Genomic DNA, 22,629 nt, shown 5'->3' on the forward strand with positions numbered 1-22,629 from the left:
ATATATATATATATATATATGTGTGTGTGTGTGTGTGTGTGTGTGTGTGTGTGTGTGTGTGTGTGTGTGTGTGTGTGTGTGTGACCGCGAATTGAAAAATCAAGAAATACCTTTTAGAAATGCATTCTATAAATAGAACACATGGAATCGATTAGACTGACAAGAGATGCATCTGATACAATCCGAAAAAAAGTTATTCTGGTACCCACGGCATGTTATAATTATGTTTTCGCTGGGCAACGCTGTAAACCTACAGTATAAATACAAGCTAAAATTGTATAGACTGTTGTTTACCGCACTTGTTTTTTTTAATTTTGAGAAGAAAACATTGACCCTGACCTATTTCTGTTGTGACGAGTGCACCCGAATGTGCACAATTTGACGTGTGTAGTGTTGATTTAAATGCAGTAAAGCAGATATCATTCCGATGATTATCTTTTTAATTATGAAATCCTGTCCGCAAGGTGAGAAATAAAATGCTGCATACATAAACAAGATATTTTAAACTGGGACTTATTTAAGATGTCTATATTAACAAATCGAAGAACGTTTTATCGAGAAGCTGTTTCAAGAGATCAAATATTTGTTTGACCCCAGGTCACTTGAGACTGCTGGGTGTCAACAACAAGCTTTAACAATATCCCACCCTTCTTCAAATGAAATATCAGAGTGATTTTAAATGCAGATATTTTGATGAAATATGAAACACTTTACACATATCATTCTAAAAGGAAATAGGACCTTTTAAAAGAACAAACTCTAGCCGTGTGTTGTTTCGATCATTCCAGATGAATAGATGAAAAAAAATAGTATGTTTTAAAAGGATATCACATAACGTCTTTAAGGTCCCGGGATAAAATTAGAAGAAAAAAACCCTGACATAACCCTATTTAATTTAATTTTCAGAGACTGTTAGAGAACGCTATATTGTTATCTAATCTAAATCAAATTTTATTTAATTGTAAAAATTTCTCATTTGTTTGTTTAACGCTTAACCTCTGCACAGAGCAATATCAAAAAGTTGTCACGATCATGAAAGATGTTGAGAAATTTTGAGATTTTTTGAAGATATATCCAAAGTATTTTGATAGTTTTATCTGATTATATCAAGTTATACGATATTTCTGCACAATCATATTCGAAACGTGTTACTAAGGCAAGATTCTAGTTAAATTATATGAGAAGAAATATATTAAATTATCTACCTTATGTAGAATCACATTCGATTAAGTCGTTACCCCGAACGGCTAGGATTGGATTAAACGTTTGTCGCTGGAATAAAGCCGATTAAAAAAAATGTTTTTCTAATCAACAACATGACCAGAGTGACTCGGACGAATGTCGTGGGCTTTGAGCATTTTGGTTTATATATTCAACTGATAATAGACGAAAACACTCTGTAATTGTAAACTTTAAGGCAATTTTCTGAATGCTACATGGTTTGCTGTAATTTAAACCCGTTCTGCTATTTCAATTACGCACTCTTGTGCACAGTCGTGTTGACTGTATTCAATATTTGTTACTACTTGGATAGATCCATCATTTGTTCAGAGAGATTTGGAAATGGATTCCAGTGTCTACCAATCGTCAAGGTATTGTAAACATTGCTATGATATAACATAATATTCAGTAGGCACTTATACTTTGTCTGTACAACGTTTCGTATCATCATTGATGATAGGTTTCGAAATATTGTTGTTTGTTCCTTTTTTTCTTTTTAAAAAGATCTTTATCGTTTGAAAAGACGGTAACCATGGCCCATAGACATACACTACTTATAGAAACCTGATAATGCACTTTGAAATATGGATTTGTTTAAAATAGCTTTTGTCTGAACATGAAACATTTTTGAAACTTGAAAATAATTCATTAAAATGAAATTGCAGGAGTAGTAGTTATATGAAATGTATACTGGAGAATCTAGTATTCATTTAATTTATGGGTTATTCTTGGATTTTATTTGGACTTCGAAGTTCAGATTTATCAGGAATCTCAATTTGATCTAGTCATGAACGTTTGAGGTGCATACCTTAATGCAATGATATTACTATGGAAACAAAAGACCATAATTCAATGACACTAAATTGATGCTACAAGGCTGAATACCTTTTTCATTCAGCTAGTCCAGTTTTCCCAGCAATATCCATTTAAAGATACTGTTGTCGTGTAATTTGTGTGTAACCAATATGAATATAAACTGATGACGTCATAAGTATACATCGAGCGACACATATAAAAAAGAAATTAACAGTGCCATGTAAATATCGACAAAATGTGGATGTTTGAAATATATTTCATGATGAAACACCGAGAATGTATTGATATTATGAAGGTATGTTGCTTTTATTCATTGACAATTTTGTTTACGAAAAAACATTTGATTTACCATGTCCATCCGATTTTCCTCTGTCAAACACTGAATTAAAAAAATCTTTAAAAGTAAGAACCTACATTGGGTGTTTAACCTAATCATATATATCTATATATATCCTATGTCAATATCTATTTGTTTCTTTTTTCAACAGCGTACCTGAATTGGAACCTACAGAATATGACTTTATGGTTGGCGAAGAGTTCAAAATTGTAATCATAGGTGAAAATCTCTTTGATTCAAAACTTATTTCTTATCATAAATTAAAACTTTCAAACAAAACATTTTTCTATATTAAATGTAATAATTGGAGTGTAAATCACTTTTAAAATTTGAAGTTTTGTATCGATCGATTTCTTTATTTATTTAAAGTGCCAATACAGTACACATGTCTATAATCAATAAATCTGTAAAATTGTCCAGTTTAAGGACGGCTAATTTGAATCGTGACTTTGAGACTATAATGTAGTTTCATTTAAGATTGAGTAGAAGTACTAGCACTAGAAATTACACCAAATATACCCTCATTGTTAATAGTAGTGTTATCAAATACCATTTCCACTTCTAATTTATCATTTTAATTAGGTCCAACAAAATCTGGGAAGACATCATTCATTAACAAATTAGTACAGTTTCCATTGTACAAACCTGGTCTGTTGTGTGCAACGACTTCAGTCATTAAAACCCATTGCTGGAAGGAGGACGGTATTGAGATTGTAAACAATAACAAAAGAACAAGTCACAAAAAATTATTTACCTCTAGAAAAGCGTTACAGGATTTCATGGATTCACACAGCGATGAAATCCATTTATCATTCTCTGTAGATGTTTATATCAAAACTGAAAGGAGACAGGTTTGTATAATATATTTCTCCATAATTTGATTGTAGGGATTGATTGTTGAAATTCAATATCCAAAACTATATGATTTTTATTTCATATAAGTTTTTGGAATTCAAAGTGGAGTCGGTACCGTAAAGGTGTTTCAATCCGGAAGCATGTTCTGTGAAAGGTGCATTATCATTTTTAAATCGAGGTACGATACTGATAAATAAATTTGTTGTTACAGAACTTCATGTGTTTTCGGAATAAATTATTGTAAACAAAATATTACATTATCTCCATGTACTCTCAGATTGATTAATTGATTGTTTTACGTCCCATCAAGAAATGTTCACTCATATTGACACGTCACCAGCTGTATGTACATGTACACACAATTAGACTCATGCTTAGCGCTCAGGGTCGCAATCGTGAGTGTTCTTTATCGTGCCAACGCCTACCTCGACACGAGAACTTCGCTTTAAGGTCATATCCGAAAGACCCATTATTCTCACATCTAAATGCCAAACGTTAAGCGAAGGGATATTCGTTCTTATTTTGACGTTCTAGGTATGTTGCAGCCATGGCACAAGCGGGGCGAAAACTCACGACCTTCTGCTTACGAAGTAAACGCTCTACCACTGAGCTACCGCGACAAGTTTGTACTCTTAGATTACCACGTGTTATAAAGTGGTGTGATCTTACATATCAAAAGAAATATAAGGCCCATAACTCTGTACAAACCCAGATGTATACTAAGAGAAAACATAACGGTATGAAATGATTCTTGCACTGAATGGTTTGCACGATACATTGAACGATTAGCATGGAACGCTTCGCACGGAATGCCAACCACTTTTATGTGTAACTTGCACGCTTTGTGATCGATCTGTACAAATGACACTCTTCGAGATGTTCGGCATTATTCGGTTCTAGGGTAGTTCAAACACAAACTAATTTCAATGCAATGAAAATATTTTTGATATTAGAAAAGATTAAGAAAGAATGGTGACGATAACGAACAATGATCAATCTCATAACTCCTACAATGTATAAGCAATATAAAATAGCTAATTGGACAGAGACGGACTCCTGGGTACACCAGAGGTGGGATCAGGTGCCTAGAAGGAGTAAGCATTCCCTGTCAACAGGTCAAACCGATCATGCCTGACGTGGTAAAATCAACCCCTTTTATTCATCAATAACTATACGAAAACAAATCATTGAATAAATCTAAATTTTCATTTTTACTTCTTAGCTCAATGATATGAACACGTTGTGATAATAAAAACAAGATTTTTTTAAACATCACAAATAAAAGAAAAAAAGATGTGATTTTCTATTGTGGAATATTAATTATTCGACATACACTGTCAGTGATTCCTTTACTGTATTAAATTCATTCAAACTGGAAATGAATTACAGTAGTCATGTCTGTTTCGCTATTCTTGCACATTCCATCTCTGTCCGTGATAGAAGACGTAAAAGGATGCCCCGTGTTAAGGATCACAATCCCCTTGGTATGCAAGGAATCAATTTCTAGATTTTTGAAACAAAATGTATACTCACTGGGGCCGTCTTGAAAACTCGAAAACACTTACAGCCAAACACATTTTCCACCGTAAAATAGCGGAAATATTGCAAGACGGTGTTAAGCCATAATCAATCAATCTAAATGTCGTTAAAATGCAAATTCTAGGTCTCTATTCAAATACAGATATCAAACAGCCTATTCTTTCTTATATACATTTATAACAACCGATTAAACAATTAAAAAGACTTCTCGTTAGGCAAGAATAAAACATATTCTCGGTCGTGGGAAGGGTGCATCTAGGCATGGCTGTTAATTTCAAATACCCGAATTGTCTGACATATATTGTAGTAAAACGCATCTTTGAATCCGCATAGAATATACAAGTTATACACAGATCGGTGTTTGCTTTATCCCAACATTTGCGATAAACAAATTTGATGATAATAGCTTTATTAAAAAAAAACCACGTGATCAAACACACATAACAAGACATATTATTCATACATACAAAAGAAGAAAAAAAAACAACTACCGAGAACGGAGATGTATCAAGTTTCCCTGAAAATCAATAGCGTCTCCCTCGTCTTAATCCTAGCATATGTTACCACACCAGTGCCAAATTTTCCCAAAATAATTTCAAGTTACTGTTTGTCATTACAAACAAATTATCATCGTGTTGATATCAAAACACTTTAAAATCCCCGACTCAGTAACGACGAAACCGATTGGATCTTTCTTGGGCTAATCAAAGTATCATGGATACCATTGATGAAAATCCATCCAAGTTTTCACGTGTCGTAAGAAGTGCTACGGGCGGCCAAATGAACGGACATAATGTTTATTAAACGGTATCCACCATATGTCGGGATCCTTATGACGACATAATTTGACATCAAATATTGCTTCCTTTAGAGATAACCGCTGCGATGGTCTAGGGTAGAGCGTTCGCCCCGCAAGCGGAAGGTCAGGGTTTGAATCTAGGCCGCGACATAATTTAGTCGCTAAAACAGGTAGTGACAGTTCCATCGGCAAACGCTCAGAATCAGGTGTCAATTTCACGGATCCTCGGAGATGACCTTAAAAACGGATGTCCCGTGTCCTAGTATTTGTGACACGCTAAAGAACCCTCCCTGCTCAATGGCCATAAGAGTCGAACATAGGCCAAAATTTGAAACCTTTCGCCGGTATTTATGACGTCTTCACATGAGTGAACAATTCTCGAGAGGGACATTAAACAAGATACAATTAATACCTTAGAGGAAATATAACACTACATGCATCATCAATTCGGATCCAGCGCAAAATATACCTTAGTCTACCAAAGCACAACATATTTGAGATAAGAAAAGCATGACTTTAAATCCAACGTGTAATTGCTTTGTAAATATCATTACTTAAGTAGCGAATAAAATATTTCACATATGTTATTAAAATACACTGATTTACATCATTTACTTTAAGCTTGTTAGGCCTTTCTTTGCATTATGAATGCATACTGACTACGAGTTTATCTGACCATGATGCATAACTAAATGCGGGTGTGGCCTGTCATTAGGTAAAGCGTACAAACCCCTATATATAGGTCATTGTTCGTAATCTTCACTTGTTCGTTGAACAAAGTCATCATGTATAAACTATGTAGCACTAATTTCAAATTAGATGCTAGTCCACTTTATCTTTGTCAAACATTTCCTCAAGCGTGTTTTTATGCTTGATTCTTTTAGCATAAATTAGAATTCTGCAGCCCGACGTGACAAGTTGCCCTCGGATCATTATTTATAAGTCTGGTTTAAAAAGACATTTTGTTTCGTTGATTTCCAGTGTTATTGAAACACCTATATGGGACATTAGTGTAAACGTACCTACCTAGATGTATTGATTTTTCGTAACCAATTATGTATTTCAACTAATATTTTGTGTACAGGAAACATAATAACGATTTTCTATAGTAAAGTTTACCAAGAAGTCATTTACAATTGTTTCTTATAATACCTTTATCAAAGATATATAGCGTAAACTGTGTACATATAATTTATCATCAATATATACAGATTGATTTTCCTACTTTTTAAAGATGGGATGCGTTTTCATTGAAATTCCGGAGAACCTTATTAAGACGGAATGGGAACCAGGTTTCTCAACAGATGTTTTGATAGTGTTTGCTAGCATTACTGATAGCTTGATAACACAACCAGAAACGGTAAGTAGACATATCTGTATTTGGTAGTGACTGTAGTCAGGACATTATTAGTGCTGCGACTTAGTATTATATCAAAAATAATTCTTAGATCTATAGATTGTTATCAACATGTCATCAAGAGTTAGAGTTCTTGGACTATGATAAAGATCTAAATTTTGAAACAACTTCACACTTTAAAAATTCGAATTGTGTCATTTTAGGCTATATGGCTATATCCGATTTCGATGTTATCCATTTTACTATTGTCATCCTTTACTAAAATGTTGACTTTGTTCGATTACTTTATGCACAGGTAATGTTAAAGAGAAATTCATTTTGTACAGGTATTACAGATATTTTTGTAACCTTTAATCAAGGGCTAATATAGATATACAAATGTTCATTGCAGTGTCAATAGTACGTCAAACCGTTTCAAATTTTTATTTATATGCATATTCATAATATATGTATCCAAAATGAATAGATCAATACATGTACATGCAATTCAATAATTAAGAAAAATTAAGAATTGTCATTTCAAAGCTGGTAATAGTTATTTTCAATAAACATGATTTGGCTTGCGATTAAACCTGATAAAGGGATACCCGCATTGTTTCAGTATTATGGTGACTTATCATGATGGTACTCCTAAAGTTACCCATTCCATACACATACATTAAAAAGGCATTGGAGACACATACCAAACTTGAAAAAAAGGATGTCAAGGAAGCCACTGTCACCTGATACGGGGACCTATAGTGGGGATTTCCGTGTCCTCACTCCCATATACTAGTACATATACACCACTACTCTAGCACTTCCTACCTTCTTTCGAAAATCGCATCACGTTGCTTAGAATTCTAACAAGTAATTAAGTTTAATTTTCCAACATTTCACCATTTTGAAACAGGTGAAATTCATATTAGTGTAAGGGTTATGCATTCTTAAATCAGATCTCATAATTTGGCATTTTGTTTACTTCGAAACCCAATATTGACAAAAACTTCACACTGCACGATTTTTTGGTATCATCAACCGTAACATTGTCGTTACTTGCGTATTCATTGATTAGATTGAAGATGAATAATCCCTTTTCACATAATTTCGCCTTCAGTGGGATGAAATCCATTCACAATGTCGATGAAAGTAAATTTGCGGTTCGCACCAAAATAAAAGTATGCTCTGTCAGGTTGTGATGAACTGGTATTACGTCAGTAAACTTTTCACGCTTCTGAACTGTAGAACGCTCCACCTTTGTACAACTTTAAGATACTATGTCGAATTCTATGCCATATTCTTCTTCCATCTCGACCAACCGTAATGTTGGCCTACAAAGTTCGAAATAATGGTGATAATGGAATATTGCTACATAAATATGGGAAGTTGACAATGGAGAAGCTGAAATCATCCCGTTTGTCATAAAGTTGAGTTGTCAGTTTGCCGTTAATGTCTACTTTCAATAAAATATCTCATATTAATCTGATCCATTGACTGGGATATCAAATGTGTCTAAAACTGAAGCATGGTTTTGAAGAATGTCGTCTTTTGAAAGGGCAGTTAAAGTAAAAGTACGATTACCAAAAGTGGAAGTAATGCCAAGTTCAATGAAGGTGTTTGTGAAGTTTCGGAAACCAATATTGGTAACTCATATTCATTCCTACTGTTGGTATATAATGTGGATAAGTTTGGAGAATTTCATCACCTGAAAAGGGATTTGAAATTTGTATAAGGAGGATTCCCAAAAGTGGAATGTATGCCAAATTTGTTTGAAATAGAGTTGTAATAATGATTATATGAAAAAAGAATATTGCATGAAAATATGAATTTTGCTTTCTGTAACATTTTACAGATGAAATGCACGTTATCAGTCTATCATGAGAAACTAGTATTTGATACAACTAAGACATACTTTGTCACAAACAAATGGGATACCCTTAATGGTGACGAGGATAATGTTCTACATGAAGAGGATAACATTAAACCTCTTTTCGAATCTTCGGTGAAAAATGTCTGGCCAGTACCAATCAAGAAAGACCACTTTTTTTGTATCAGTTTACGGCGGGTATGTTGCATATACTTTCTTTTAATTTATTTACAACGATTAATAATTACAAATGCACGCATATCTAAATGTTCTAAATTAATATACTAATAACTGTTTTCAATAATAGACTTCCAGATTCAGCAAGGGGCTAGACATGTTGATAGAGGACGTTGAGAATACTGCAACAAAATACTTTCAGTAAATCATTATTCATCATTTAATCTTAAAGTGTTGTATATTCTAAATCGTTATACCTATTGCAAATTAACTGTATGTATGTTTCATTTGTTATATGATCATGCTGTTTTTTTTTCGTGTTTTTCAGCTTTACAGCAGACGACGCGATCGAGAAAACCATATCGCTCACTCAACAATTATTGAAGCTTCTACAGATGGAGGAATTTCCAGGGCGTTTAAAAGATGAGCTTTCAAACTCTTCTCCAAAATTGTTGGAAAATCTCAAGACAAAAGGCGAGGAGCTGAAAACAATTGAATGGTTTATAGTTGTAGCAGGTAAAAAAAAATCCTTAAATGACTTCTGTTTCCCTTAATTGGTTATCATATTTCTGTATCGAGATATATATGTTGGAATCAATGTGGTTTTAAACAATGGTTTTATAGTATCTGAACAAAATCATCTATGTTAAACAGTTTCGATTAAAATGTAAAATGCATTTGTAGATCTGCTATTTTGTCACTAATATTTACAATAATGATGAAGAAAACATTACTTTCGTTATTTCCTCTTTTTCATCTTTAGTTTGATTGGTGGTTAATTTAAAACTAAATCTATATTTCATTCAAACAGTTCTGAAATCATGTTCCTAGCAAAAAAGGTCCTTAAGTATCTTAGTGCTAAACTATAGAGAAAAAGCCATCAAAATATTCGAGTAATATTGATTGCCGTTAAAATATTACAGTCAATCAAAGATAACAACCAACTCGTGATTGATAACCGTGACCTTTTTTCTTTACAAGTATACAAAGAATGATGTCGTGTTTTTGACTATGACATATTTTGAAGGGAAAAAAGTGAAATAAGATGAAAGGTGGAGATAAAGAACAGTGACCAATCTCATAATTCCCATAAGCAATACAAAATAGATAGTTGGGCAATCATTTCTATAATAATAATAATATCCTTTATTTATACAGGATTGCACAATTTGTTGTATAAACTAGTTTACATTGTGGTCCTTTCTATTTCTGCTAGGAACTGCTAATTCTATATGCATCACATTTATTTGTAATAATAAAACGTTAACTGTTTTACCAGACATGAGGAAAGGACATATTTTTCTGACCTTAGTGTGATTTCGCTGTACGTTGTAATTAATACTTTTTGAGATATACACGATCTGTATTACTGCGTTTTATTTATACTCGTATACGGTCCTTATCGGTATCTAACTTCTGCTTTCTTTCAGGTGACACAAGCGCTGGAAAAACAACATTAATAAATCGATTAGTTGGGCATCATATTTTGGTTCCAAGAACACTTGCATCGACAGCAGCTGTGTGTAGAATTCGAAAATCAGAAAAAATGCAAATCAATCTCTACAACAAAGAAAACGAATTGCTGGAAAGAAAGGGCTTTAAGGATGTCTCATCATTGCATGATGCTCTTCGAAACTACACAGAACTGGATAAAAAGAAGAAAGTCAACGACAGAAACATACATTTTGTCGATATCAACCTGCCTTCGGAAACGTTGCAGGTAATTATTTTGCATGGTGACGAAAATATACTACTACTTACAGTACCTGTAATAAACTACTACTTTCATACTTATAAACCGCCGCATTGGTCTAGAGGTAGAGCGTTTGCCCCGCAAGCGGAAGGTCGGGATTCGAATCCCGGCCGCGACAGACCTAAGTCGTTAAAATAAGTAGTGACAGATCCATCGCCAAACGCTCGGCTGTCACGGGTCTTCAGATATGACCTTGTCAATGTAAACAAGGCTCAGTACTATTTTAGAATATGTGTATTAAAATGTTGGATTAACCAATTACATTTTTATTATAAAGCCAATACATAGTCTATTATAAAATCTGCGTAAATTCCAGAGAATGTTAGTGTTCAATATCCTGAGAATTTATTGAACGCTAACTTTGCATTGCGTAAATTGTGTGTGCCCAAAACATTCCAAATATGAGCATTCAATATTGACCTTACCGTACATAACGATGTAAACAAGCCAAGATGGCAGACGACAGTCCTCCGAATCTGACAGAGCCGGTATTTGAAATCATATTCATTTACTTAAACAAAATGTTTTACTGTACATAAATTATGATGTTCCCATTCACAAAATCAGTTTGCTTCATGCATTAATGACGGGTTTAATATTGAACAGTTAAGAAACACATGCTGATATTGCACACTTTAACCTTTGGTGTCAATATTGATGTATTCTCGTCTATTTTGGAGTATTTTGAGTGAAAAGGGATATAATTTAACAACTAAATACTCACAAGCTCGTGCATTTTCACAGCCAACTTGCCAATATTCACCAATATAAGTTAAATAACCCTATAATATTGGCATTATTATTACATATTTATGATTATATCAGCGACAGGAACATTTCATTTGTACACATTTATAGAAAAGAAGATTTCGTGTACAACTGTGCATCATAGCTGGCCTACTACATCTTTTTTGGCCCGGTTGCTGTCTGCATTTCAATGACTCGAACTGGATTTGTTCATGAACTGATATTATTTAGAATGTAACTATCAGTACAGTTTACCATTGTGGTTCCAAAAACAATATCAAGTACATTAAGTTGTGATTCATTTTCTTATATCACTGTACAATATTCGTTGCTATGTGCTATGACGATACGCCTGTGCTCAAACGTCAAAAAAAAAAAATGGCCAACGGCCAGATTGAAACAGGCACAGTTACTTCTTTTAAAGATAATCTATCTCTAGTTTACTGATTTTTGTGGCCGATGCATGTGGCCACATGGGGTTTTCTCCTAAAAGGTAGAAAAAGGTAAGAAAATCGTCCATTTTCCGGATTCTGGATAGGTTTGCATAGTACTCAACATTACAAGAGACCTAGATCCGCCAATATGTTTGTATATATACATACTAAGGATCATCAACTTCGTATATATCAATGGTTTGTACTAATAATCATTAGTAAAGTATTTTCATGGCCTAGTTATGATAACAAACGTACCTAGTTCATTGTGACGTTATCTACAGAAAATCATCACATTATTAAAAATATTTCATTAATACCATTCAACAAAACAGCTGAAAATGAAGTTTCCAGTCATATTATGTACAGTTTCCACCCATCTACTTGCAGAACCGCACAGTACTTGTGGATACTCCTGGCATTGGACACGATCATATATTGGATGATGTTCTTTTGGATTACCTTCCCAATGCGTCGTCCTTCATTTTTCTGGTCGATGCAGCAAACGCAGGAGGAACACATGAGGACAGAGTAAGTATTTTCTAATTAGAACTATCGCCATTTTGCAAATACTCTGAGCGTTATAATGATCTTGTTTTAAAATGAAAGCTGTCGTGAAGTTAAGTGATAGCTGACATGTTTCATCCTAATTGTCAGGATGTTTGTGTTTTGTTTATCTTCACCTTTTCATATATCAGTTTAAGATTACGAATTTAAAGTTCTGTAATTCTGTAATTAAGTTATATGTATGCATGCCTTTAACATAATTTTCATGTTTCTGTGACTGATCAATATATATGTAAACAAAATTGCAAGGGACAATAATTCATGTGCTAGTACTTTCTCTATTATATGTTAATCATACAATGACATCTCTAATATTTACATTTATTGTAGAGTTTATATAGTGGTGAATTTTAACTAGCCATTTTAACAAGTTTTTATGTATTTTGATCATGTAGAACCAGGCTCTGGTTTATGATCCTTTCCTTTAAACGTCCTTTTCTTTCAACCTAGTTGATGAAAATTATGAGAGTCGTGGTGGAAAAACAAGAGAAAATGCCATATTTCAACTTAAAAGATGTACTGTTTTTGACAAACAAATGGGACAGCGTGGAAAGCGACAGCGACAGTTCTGAAGATGAAGCAGAGGGGGAAGGAGAAAATAATCAGAAAACAAGGATGTATGATTTTATCATAGGGTCATTATCACGGGAATGGCCTGCTGTGTCGAAAGATACTGTTTTTCAAGTATGTTTGAAAAAGGTAGGTTTGTCATAAAAATTGAAAGTTTTCTGCATAATTCAACTGAAAATGTTAAAAATCTATTAGACGCGTTTTTTTGTTATAAATCTGACGGAAAATGTGGTAGACATATTTACTACTGTGAATCATGTTTGCATCATCTCTTCGATTTTTCCCAATAGAACCATAGTTTTCATTTTAGATCAAATAACAAAATAAATGGTCATACACTATAATGTATCATAACAAGTTATTTCAAATAACTTGTAACTTTCCTACAAAGATCCAATGTTAGGTATCATAATCAATTATTAAAACAGTGATATCTCAATATTTGTAGGATGAAAGTGAATATAAGTCTGAGTTCAAGCGTTTCCAAAGAAAATTCATCGAAGTACTGGAGAAAAACAAGTCTGTTAGGATGTGTGATGACTTCAGGTAGACACCTGTTTTTTAATGAGCTTGTCAATCTGTTGTTTCTTTAACTAACACATTTGTCAGTAAGTCAATATATAAGATGATTTTGTATAATTTTTTAATTAATCGAAGTATCGCTAGGTTTTTATTTTATTTTTATTAGCATAACACGTTTTGTCAAAGTAGCAAAAAGTAAAACACTTGAAAAGTAAGATAACAAGCAGTCAGCAATCTCATAATTAACTTCTACGTAAAAAGAAAAATATATTTTGCCATGGCCTTCAATTCGACATTTAGATATATCGACGACGTGTTATTTATTAACAATAATAATTTTCATTCATATGTCGATTCCGTATATCCAAGTGAACTCTAAATAAAAGAAACCACAGAGTCGTTCACTTGTGCTTCATACTTAGATATTTTCTTGAAAGTAGATTTGAACGGCAAAGTGACAACTCAACTTTATGACAAACGGGATGATTTCAGCTTCTCCATCATCAACTTCTCATATTTATGGAGCAATATTCCATTATCACCTGCATATGGTGTTTATAACTTTCAACTGATTCGATACACAAGAGGTTGTTCTGCGTATAGCAGTTTATAAATTGAGGCAGGCTACTGACAAATAAGTTGATGGCACATGGATTTCAACAGTCTCGTTTAAAGTCAGCATTTCGCAAATTTTAAACCAACGCGGTGGTCTAGAGATTAGAACGTTCGTCCCGCATGCGGAAGGCCGGGGTGCGTATCTCGGCCACAACAGACCAAAGTCGTTAAAACAGGTAGTGCCATTCCATCGCCAAACGCTGGACATTAGATGTAAATGTTATGAAAAGGACCTTAAAATGGATGTTCCATGTCACAGTAGGTTTGGAGCACTAAAGAACTCTCACTGCACAATGGCGGTAAGCGCCGAGCACAGATCTAAATTTGAAGCCCTTCACCGGTCATAATGACGTCTCCATATGAGTGAAAAAAGAGGTGTTAAACAAAATACAGTCGGTCAATCAATCGCAATTTTATGGTCGTTACAACCTATCATTATGTCAAAGCTGTCTGACGTATTTCATACCGATTGTTAGACCGTTCTTGGCACTCTGATTTTGACTACGGATAACTCCGCAAGATTGAGGGTATTACCGGTCGACAGGGGATGCTTATTCCTCCTACATATCTGATATACTATCTGGTGTTTCCAGAGGTCCGTGTTTGCTAGAATATCTATTTTGTATTGCTTGTAGGAGTTATGAGATTGATCACTGTTCGTCATCTTCACCTCTCCTAAAGGAATACACAATAAACATAGTGCGAATTGTTGTCTGTCCTTTAAATGTAGGCTTTTACATCTTGGTTGTGTATTTTTTATGCGATTTAGGCCTCTGCTGGTGGACTGTTAGTCCCCGAGGGTCTCTACAGCCCAGTAGCTAAGTACTTCGTTACTAGCTTGAAAATACGGATGTATATTTAATTGCTGTTATAAAATTTAGAAATTCATTTCAAAATTAAGGATTATCTCCCTCATGCATAGCTCTTATCCTTGGACGAATTTGGCTCCACTTTTTTGGCACGCTGTTTTTGGCTATATTTAGCTCTAAAACTTCATTGATATTCCGGATTTCAAAGATTTCGGTTGAGCATCACTGAAGAGACATTATTTGTCGAAATGCGCATCTGGTGTATCAAAATTGGTACCGTATAAGTTTTAAATCCAAAGTGTTTCGTTTCGTTCCGTGCAAACCATTTACCGTTCCGTGCAGACCGTTCAGCGTTTCGTGGAAACCGTTCACCGTTCGGTGCAAATCGTTTCGTGCAAGAATCGTTCCATGCATGATTAAGCCATGCTCCAAGAATTGTGCCGATCGTTCCAACCATGCCCTTAGAAACGTATATACCGTGAAAATCATTTCGGCATGGGTGCACTGAACGAAACGAAACGCTTTGGAGGTGAAATAGCACGCTTCAGGGTGTGTAGCTGTTATGTCAGTGATCCTCAATAAACTTGTAAGAACTAAAAAGACAGTGTCAATGACTGGAGTCAAATTCGTTTAAGGATCAGATATATGCATGAGGGAGATAATCCTTAATTTTCAAATTAATTTCAAATTTTTATCACATCAATTAAATATACATCCGTATTTTCAAGCTAGTATTTAAGTTAGCTATTTGGCTGCAGAGACCCTCGGGAACTAACAATCCACCAGCAGAGGCCTTGACCTAGGGGTCGTAATGTAAAACTTATACGGTACCAATTTTGATGCAACAGATGCGCATTTCGACAAATAGTCTCTTCAGTGAAGCTCAAGCCAAAATATTGGAAATGCATAATATCATTAATCCCGATTCATTATATTTATTTCATTAGATTCGTCTGGGAAGCATTTACCAACATTGAAAGAGTAGTATGTGCAAGACTTGATATGCAGAGAAAAGGCGAGAAACAACCAGAGAGGAGAAACGTCTCTCCTGAATTCCAAACAAAGTTCTCAGAGGTACAGTGTATAACCTCCGTAACTTTTATTTCGGTGGTAGAAGGGTATTCACATCACAACCGAGAGTCATGGGCTTCAATTCCAGTGGGCGTATCAATTCAAAGATATAGTTTTATAATATGCCTTCGTGAGCAATATGGTGGGTATATATTTTTGACTGGTTTGTCTGGTTGGCTGTCAGAAACTTGATCCATGGTGTGGCTTTTGATCATTCCTTGCGACAAGATATTTGTGATCCCCAAACTCCGTGACCTTGAATTTTCACATACTTTTAAAAATTCCAACATATATATTACACGTATCTCCTGAACTATTTAGGTAGGACTTTCAAATGTTGTGGCATCGACGTTTGACCTAGTTTTAAGAAAGAAAAGAACATTGGTAATATTCTCTCAACTGTTTAAGGTAGGGCTTTAATTTCATCCTAACATTGGAGTTTAACTCAAATTTCTTTTAAGCAACCCTGAATCTTTTTTGTTTTGTTTTACAAAAATAAATTCTTCTTTTTATCATTCTTTATTACCACCCGGAGTATAGTATTTCCAAAACACATCTTTGTTTGTAATTTTGTATTTTTACCATCCGAAAATTTTGTATTTGTTTAGAGATGTTATTAGCTATCGTTGAAGTTGTAATATGCAAAGGCGGATCCAGTAACGACACATCGGGAGTAGGTCCCAATTTTTATATCACGTTGATCACTCAGGTGACCTATTGATATCGCTTTGTTTCCACCGCCGTGTCGTCATCCGTCGTGCATTAAAAACTGAATATTTTAACTACTAAATGATTAGCATTCCAATTATTTTCGTATTTGGTATGACGCATTTTTTTTTTAGCGGGGGGGGGGGGGGGGTGTTGTTGTCTGAATTGAAAAAAAAATACAGTATATTCCCCCGTGGATTTGGAGTATTGCTAAAACTGCCACAATTTCAAACATTTTCAGAGACATTTTCTGTTCATCTAGATAAACTGATTTTGACTACGGATGATGTTGATATACTTGAAAATGAGGACCTCAAATTAGCTATTCGAAAAGGTTTAATATACGATAATATACAGAGAAAATCGGTCTTTCAACTGAAGGCAGAACCTCATCTCTATAATAAATTCTGTCAAAGATTATGCCAAACGATGGGCTATATATGAAAAAGAAGAACTTGATACAGAATGGATTAAAAGTGTTAGAGGAATATTAAAATCCCTCATTAGGAAGAGCAAAACAAAAGTACGCAGCAATGAACCTTCTGTTTTAGTAAACCAGAAGTGATAAAATAATTAAATAGGTCACATCAGGAATATGTTTTGGTTCCAGCTGACATTCAAAGCCTGATTGTTACAAATGTATTTTAAACGAACGTGACATTAATTCCACTTTTGGTAATCGTACTTCTGCTCCAACTGCCCCTTCAAAAGACGAAATTCTTTAAAACCATGCCTCAGTTTTAAACACAATTAATATTCCAATCAATGGGTCGGATAAATATGAGTTACTGTACCTGTACTGAATTCCTAAACTACATAAAACTCCTTTCGAACAAACATACAAAGCAGGATCCAGTAAATGTTCTACCAAGCCACTATCTTTGCTCCTCACGAAAATATTAACAGCTGTGAAAGAGAAACTTCAAACGTACTAGAATTATCAATCAAATACTAAACTTATTGACATTATTGACAGTTACTTCTGCAACAAAATGGAAAACGGGAATATTCATATCTAGTGATCAGTCATTCAAAAATTACTTTGTTAAACACCAATTTGATTCCATGAACACAAACTATGAAGTCGACGTAAAATATCTTCGTGGTCTTTAATGATCAGGTTTTCCAACAGTCTGATGGAGTTACTATGGACACGAATTATGCTCCTTTCAGAGCAGACCTGTTTTCATATTCTTATGAAACAAAATTTATTGAAATAGTTCTACGTGAGAAGAAACTATATCTTGCTGTGCCCTTCAATGATACATTTAGATCTATTGACGACGTTTTATCTATGAACATCAATAACGTCCATTGATATGTCTATTCGATATATCCATGTGAACTAGAAATAAAAGACGCAAGAAAGTCGTCCACTTCTGGTTCATTCTTGAATATTCTATGAACAATACATATCGACGGCAGACTAACAACTCAACTTTATGATAAACGGAAAGATTTCAGCTTCTCCATTGTCAAGTTTCAATATTGATGTAGTTGAATTCCAGATCACTTGCATATGGTGTTGATATCTCTCAACTGATTCGATACACAAAGGCTTGTTTTGCATATGATCACTATCTTAATCGAAGCAGGCCATTGACAAAACAAGTTAATGGTGCAAGGGTTTTAGCAGTTTCTTTTAAAGTCGTTACTTCGTAAATTCCATCTAGGTTGTCAATAAAAGCTATCATTGGGTCAAATGCTGCCTGACTTGTTTCATACTACTTGTTAGGCCGTTATTGGTACACTGATTTTGACTACGGATAACTCCGTTTACCTGATCAAGAGTTAGGGCTGACCGGTCGACATGGGATGCTTACTTCTCGTAAGGCACCAGATCCCACGTATTATATTCAGGGGTCAGTGTTTGCCCAACTCTCTAATTTGTATTGCTTTTAGGAGTGATGAGATTGATCACTGTTCGTTATGTTCACCGTTCATGTATGTCAAGGGGTCCGTGTTTGCCTTACTCTTAATGATGTATTCTTGATAGGGATTGAAAAATTGGTCATCGTTCGCTATTTTTACCTTTTGCGAAGATTTGTTTGTGCATTTGTGTGCTTATGGTCCTTCCGAAATTTACCATTCATATTAATGAAATTTGAATTATAATCGATTAAAACGTTGAAAACATTATTTTGATCTTCGTATCTTTAAATAGAGTAAATTAGAAAACGAAATATTTTCATGAAAAAGTGAAGATAACAAACAGTGATCGATCTTATAATTCCTTTACGGAATACAAAATAGGGATTTGGGCAAACACGGAACCCTCGATATACCAGAGGTGGGATCAGGTACCTGAAAAAAGTAAGCATCCCCTGCCAACGGGCTACATCGATCATAAGCCCTATATCTTGATCAGGTAAATGGAGCAATCCATAGTCAAAATCAGTGGAGCTCTAAATAAGCGTAAATACTCATTAATTTTGACAAAATAAGCAATCAATTTGAAGTTCAGGCATACAATTACGCATTAGCAATATCTATCTGTTTTACGCTACTTAAGTAATGCTTACTTGTGATGGCATAAGTACGAATTATCTATTCATACCAATTTAAGTTAGCTAAGCGCTTAAACTTCCATGAAATAATCGCTATGAGAAAAAAAACCCGTTTAGATAGCAGGCAATGACATTCTTCAAAGATGGCTTAAAGATAACTCAAAACAACTGTGTGAGCCGTCTTGTTATAATTCTTTCTTAAAGAGATAGAATGCGGTCAAAGGCTCCGAAATCATTATCAATCGTGGAGGTTTTATTGCTGCTACAAACATGGCACAGAAAATGTCACGGGGCAAACGATATTTGTTCTGTAAAATTTACTTGAAAGCTTTTCACTGAAAGTCCACTCCTACAGCATTGTCTTAATAAGTATTTAAAACATTTGCGGGAATTGGGGTCATTTATTTACCGACTTCCATCATGCATATACTAGTTTTACAGAAGTGGAAAAAATCAATTCTTTGTTAATGGTAGAAAGTGTGAGGAATCCAACAGTAACTTGCAGTAAAAACAAAGTGGAAAAATTATGTACGGACATAATTAGGTTTATTTAAGTTTTAAAACATGCTATAAGACACAGAATCTAATGATTTTGAAACTGATAGTTTTTAGCCAAAATGCTTTTAGATTCGCATTTATAACAGTATAATTTACAATATGACAAATAGTTTTGTTCTTTGATAAGTGCTTATGAAATGTGTTCAATACTGTACAATAAGAACTCCAATCTACGGGTGAAAATCCTTTGTAGTTTGTTTTATTATAAACTCTTCATTATCATTGGGATTTTGAAATTTACCATGGGGGTATTAGATTATGATATGTCAAACTTATCGAATTCTGTATTGGTGACAAAACAGCAAAGAAAATCGAATGTTAGACCGTTCATGGCACACTATTTTTTGACTACGGATAACTCTGTTTACCCGACCAAGATATAGGGCTTACAGCGGGTGAGACCGGTCGACAGGGGATGCTTATTCCTCCTAGGCACCCGGTCCCATCTCTGGTATTTCCAGGGCTCCGTGTTTGCCCAACTCTGTGTTTTGTATTGGTTATAAGAATCAGGAGCCAATCTCTCTAAGTCCCATGTATATCTGTCTTTAATCTTTTTTTTTTTAAGTTATATAAGTCTGCACTATTCATTTTGGTATGATCGTTTCCTAGGAAAAGAAAACCTTTATCTCTTTTTCAGATGAAAGAACAATTGCAGCTAGAGATCAAATGGGTAACATCAACTTTTGCGACAAGATGTCACAACTATCTTCAAAGCGAAAGAGGAAAAGAAGAAATTTTGCTGAAAGTGCCAAGTCGATCAGTTACCACAATCCATGCCCTAAAAAGTGAAATAGCTTCACTTTTGATGAATGCTGTTCAGCTGTGGCTAACTGGTGACCAAATGAGAACTTTGATTAGCGGTATAAACAAAAAGATTAGAAGCTACGTACACGATCTGGAGAAAGAGTTACTAAAGATGCAGCACGAAATATTTGATGTGAATACACCCTACTTTACTGGGTTAAATGATCACAATGCCAATATATCTGCAGTTTACAGAGCTCTTCTTCCTTGCACTATATCCATGGATTTGACAGACAGGGTTATCTTGCTATTGGGTGATTCAGTTATGGAAGGTTTAAAAGAAAATATCTATGGATTTTTGCTAGACAAGCTGGATACAGATGCTATAGAAAAGTGTTTGGAAATGTCCATTCAGCGTAAATACGATAGTATCATCGAGCGAATCCACGATGCATATTTGAGAAAAGGCAAAAGCATTCAAGAGACAATGGAGAACATAAATCTAGAGGGATCAACGATGTTACATTCATGCAAAGAACTGGCAAAGAAGCTCGGCGATATTCGAAGAAGTTACAGACCTCTTCTAATGAACATGGCACGATGGGATCGTTTGTAAGCATGGATAACATCTCTTTGAAAGACAGTTTATGTTACTTTGATTTTTCTTTGTACAGTTTATTCAAGATTTAGCATTCCACTGTTAGAACATCCATTCATTTTTCAATATTACATTTATAGTGGCACTGTGGCTCTATTAGATATCAGTTTAGGGAGGACTTTTAAATTGTTTTATTGTTTTCCACTTTTCATATAACCGATTATCGATCCTTTTGTGATGTGAGAAGCATTGCTCTCTCTCTCTCTCTCTCTCTCTCTCTCTCTCTCTCTCTCTCTCTCTCTCTATATATATATATATATATATATATATAAAACCTTGAATTGTATATTCTCTTGTCTGTACTGCTTATTCTAACAAGTGTAATACGTACATAGAAATAATTAATCATAAAAATTGAAAAAAAAAATCTCAATGTGTTCTTTATTTTATCTACAGCACTTGGAACCAACATTGGAAAATTTCAAAACTTCTGTGAATTGTTTAATGTTGCAGTACATGTGGTACATTATGTGCTTCGGAACAAAATCAAAAATTGTAGAAGTGAAATTAACTTTCAGTAATATAATGTGTGCGTGTGACAAACATGCTGTGCATGTGGCGATTCAGAAACTATATTTAAGAGGACAAAGTTTAAGGAAGTTCGTTTAGATTTATGAAATTAAGTAAGTTATGTGGAAGGGTGGCGCATTCAGTATCCCTTTACATATAGTATGGTTGACACTCTACAAGGGATGAAACTAAGTCGACTGAACGTTTACTGACATGTCTGGAAAGGTGACTTAATAACAAAGCTCTGTAATTCAATCACCTTTCAGTAACCATTCAGTCCTCTTATAGTAACCATTCAGTCCACCATTTCACTAACCATTCAGTCGCCTTTCAGTTGACGGAATGGTATGGTTTCATTCCATGCTAACTAGTCTGAGTTTAGCAGGATTTTGACCCCCGAATTTAAAATTAAAAAGCAAATTATTTTGGATGGATCAACTTGGAGGTTTTTCCTTCCATACATATATTTTTTTTAAATATAGAAACAACAATTCTTATTTAGCTTCTTTTTACCCTTGCATATACATTTATGCTTTATCAGTCTGTGTAAAACGATATAAAATTATATGTAGTTTATATATCGATTCTTAATGTGGGGGAGGGTTCCAATGACATGGTGAAAGGTAAAGATAACAAACAGTGATCAATGAAAGGTGGATATAACGAACAGTGATCAATCTCATAACTCCAACAAGCAATACAAAATAGTTGAGCAAACACGGACCTCTGGACACACCAGAGGTGGGATCAGGTGCCTAGGAGGAGTAAGCATCACCTGTCGACCGGTCACACCCGCCGTGAGCCCTATATCCCGATCAGGTAAACGGAGATATCCGTAGTCAAAATCAGTGTCCCAACAATGGCCTAACAATCGGTATGAAATGCGTCAGACAACATTTGACCCAATGA

The 22,629-nt window shown here is 34.5% G+C and overlaps 1 protein-coding gene across 4 annotated transcripts; it reads left to right on the forward strand.

Moving 5' to 3' along the window:
- The first annotated feature begins 818 nt into the window (after positions 1-818).
- On the forward strand, positions 819-21,584 carry LOC130049149 (uncharacterized). 4 transcript variants are annotated; one of them, XM_056146351.1, is made up of 13 exons: positions 819-1,592; positions 2,526-2,593; positions 2,957-3,225; positions 6,802-6,927; positions 8,756-8,968; positions 9,078-9,148; positions 9,276-9,463; positions 10,378-10,667; positions 12,272-12,412; positions 12,899-13,147; positions 13,467-13,564; positions 15,912-16,038; positions 20,446-21,584. In XM_056146351.1, exons 1-13 carry the CDS (start codon positions 1,564-1,566, stop codon positions 21,166-21,168), a joined length of 2,592 nt encoding a protein of 863 aa, XP_056002326.1. In that variant the 5' UTR covers positions 819-1,563; the 3' UTR covers positions 21,169-21,584. The 4 variants fall into 4 exon arrangements, with proteins under 4 accessions (XP_056002326.1, XP_056002327.1, XP_056002328.1 ...); XM_056146352.1 differs by having other exon boundaries at positions 1,175-1,592; positions 12,899-13,132; XM_056146353.1 differs by lacking the exon at positions 819-1,592 and adding an exon at positions 1,713-2,332 and having other exon boundaries at positions 20,446-21,583.
- Positions 21,585-22,629: the final 1,045 nt, after the last annotated feature.

Source organism: Ostrea edulis, chromosome 8 (assembly GCF_947568905.1).
Source record: "Ostrea edulis chromosome 8, xbOstEdul1.1, whole genome shotgun sequence".
NCBI classification, from domain to species: Eukaryota; Metazoa; Mollusca; class Bivalvia; order Ostreida; family Ostreidae; genus Ostrea; species Ostrea edulis.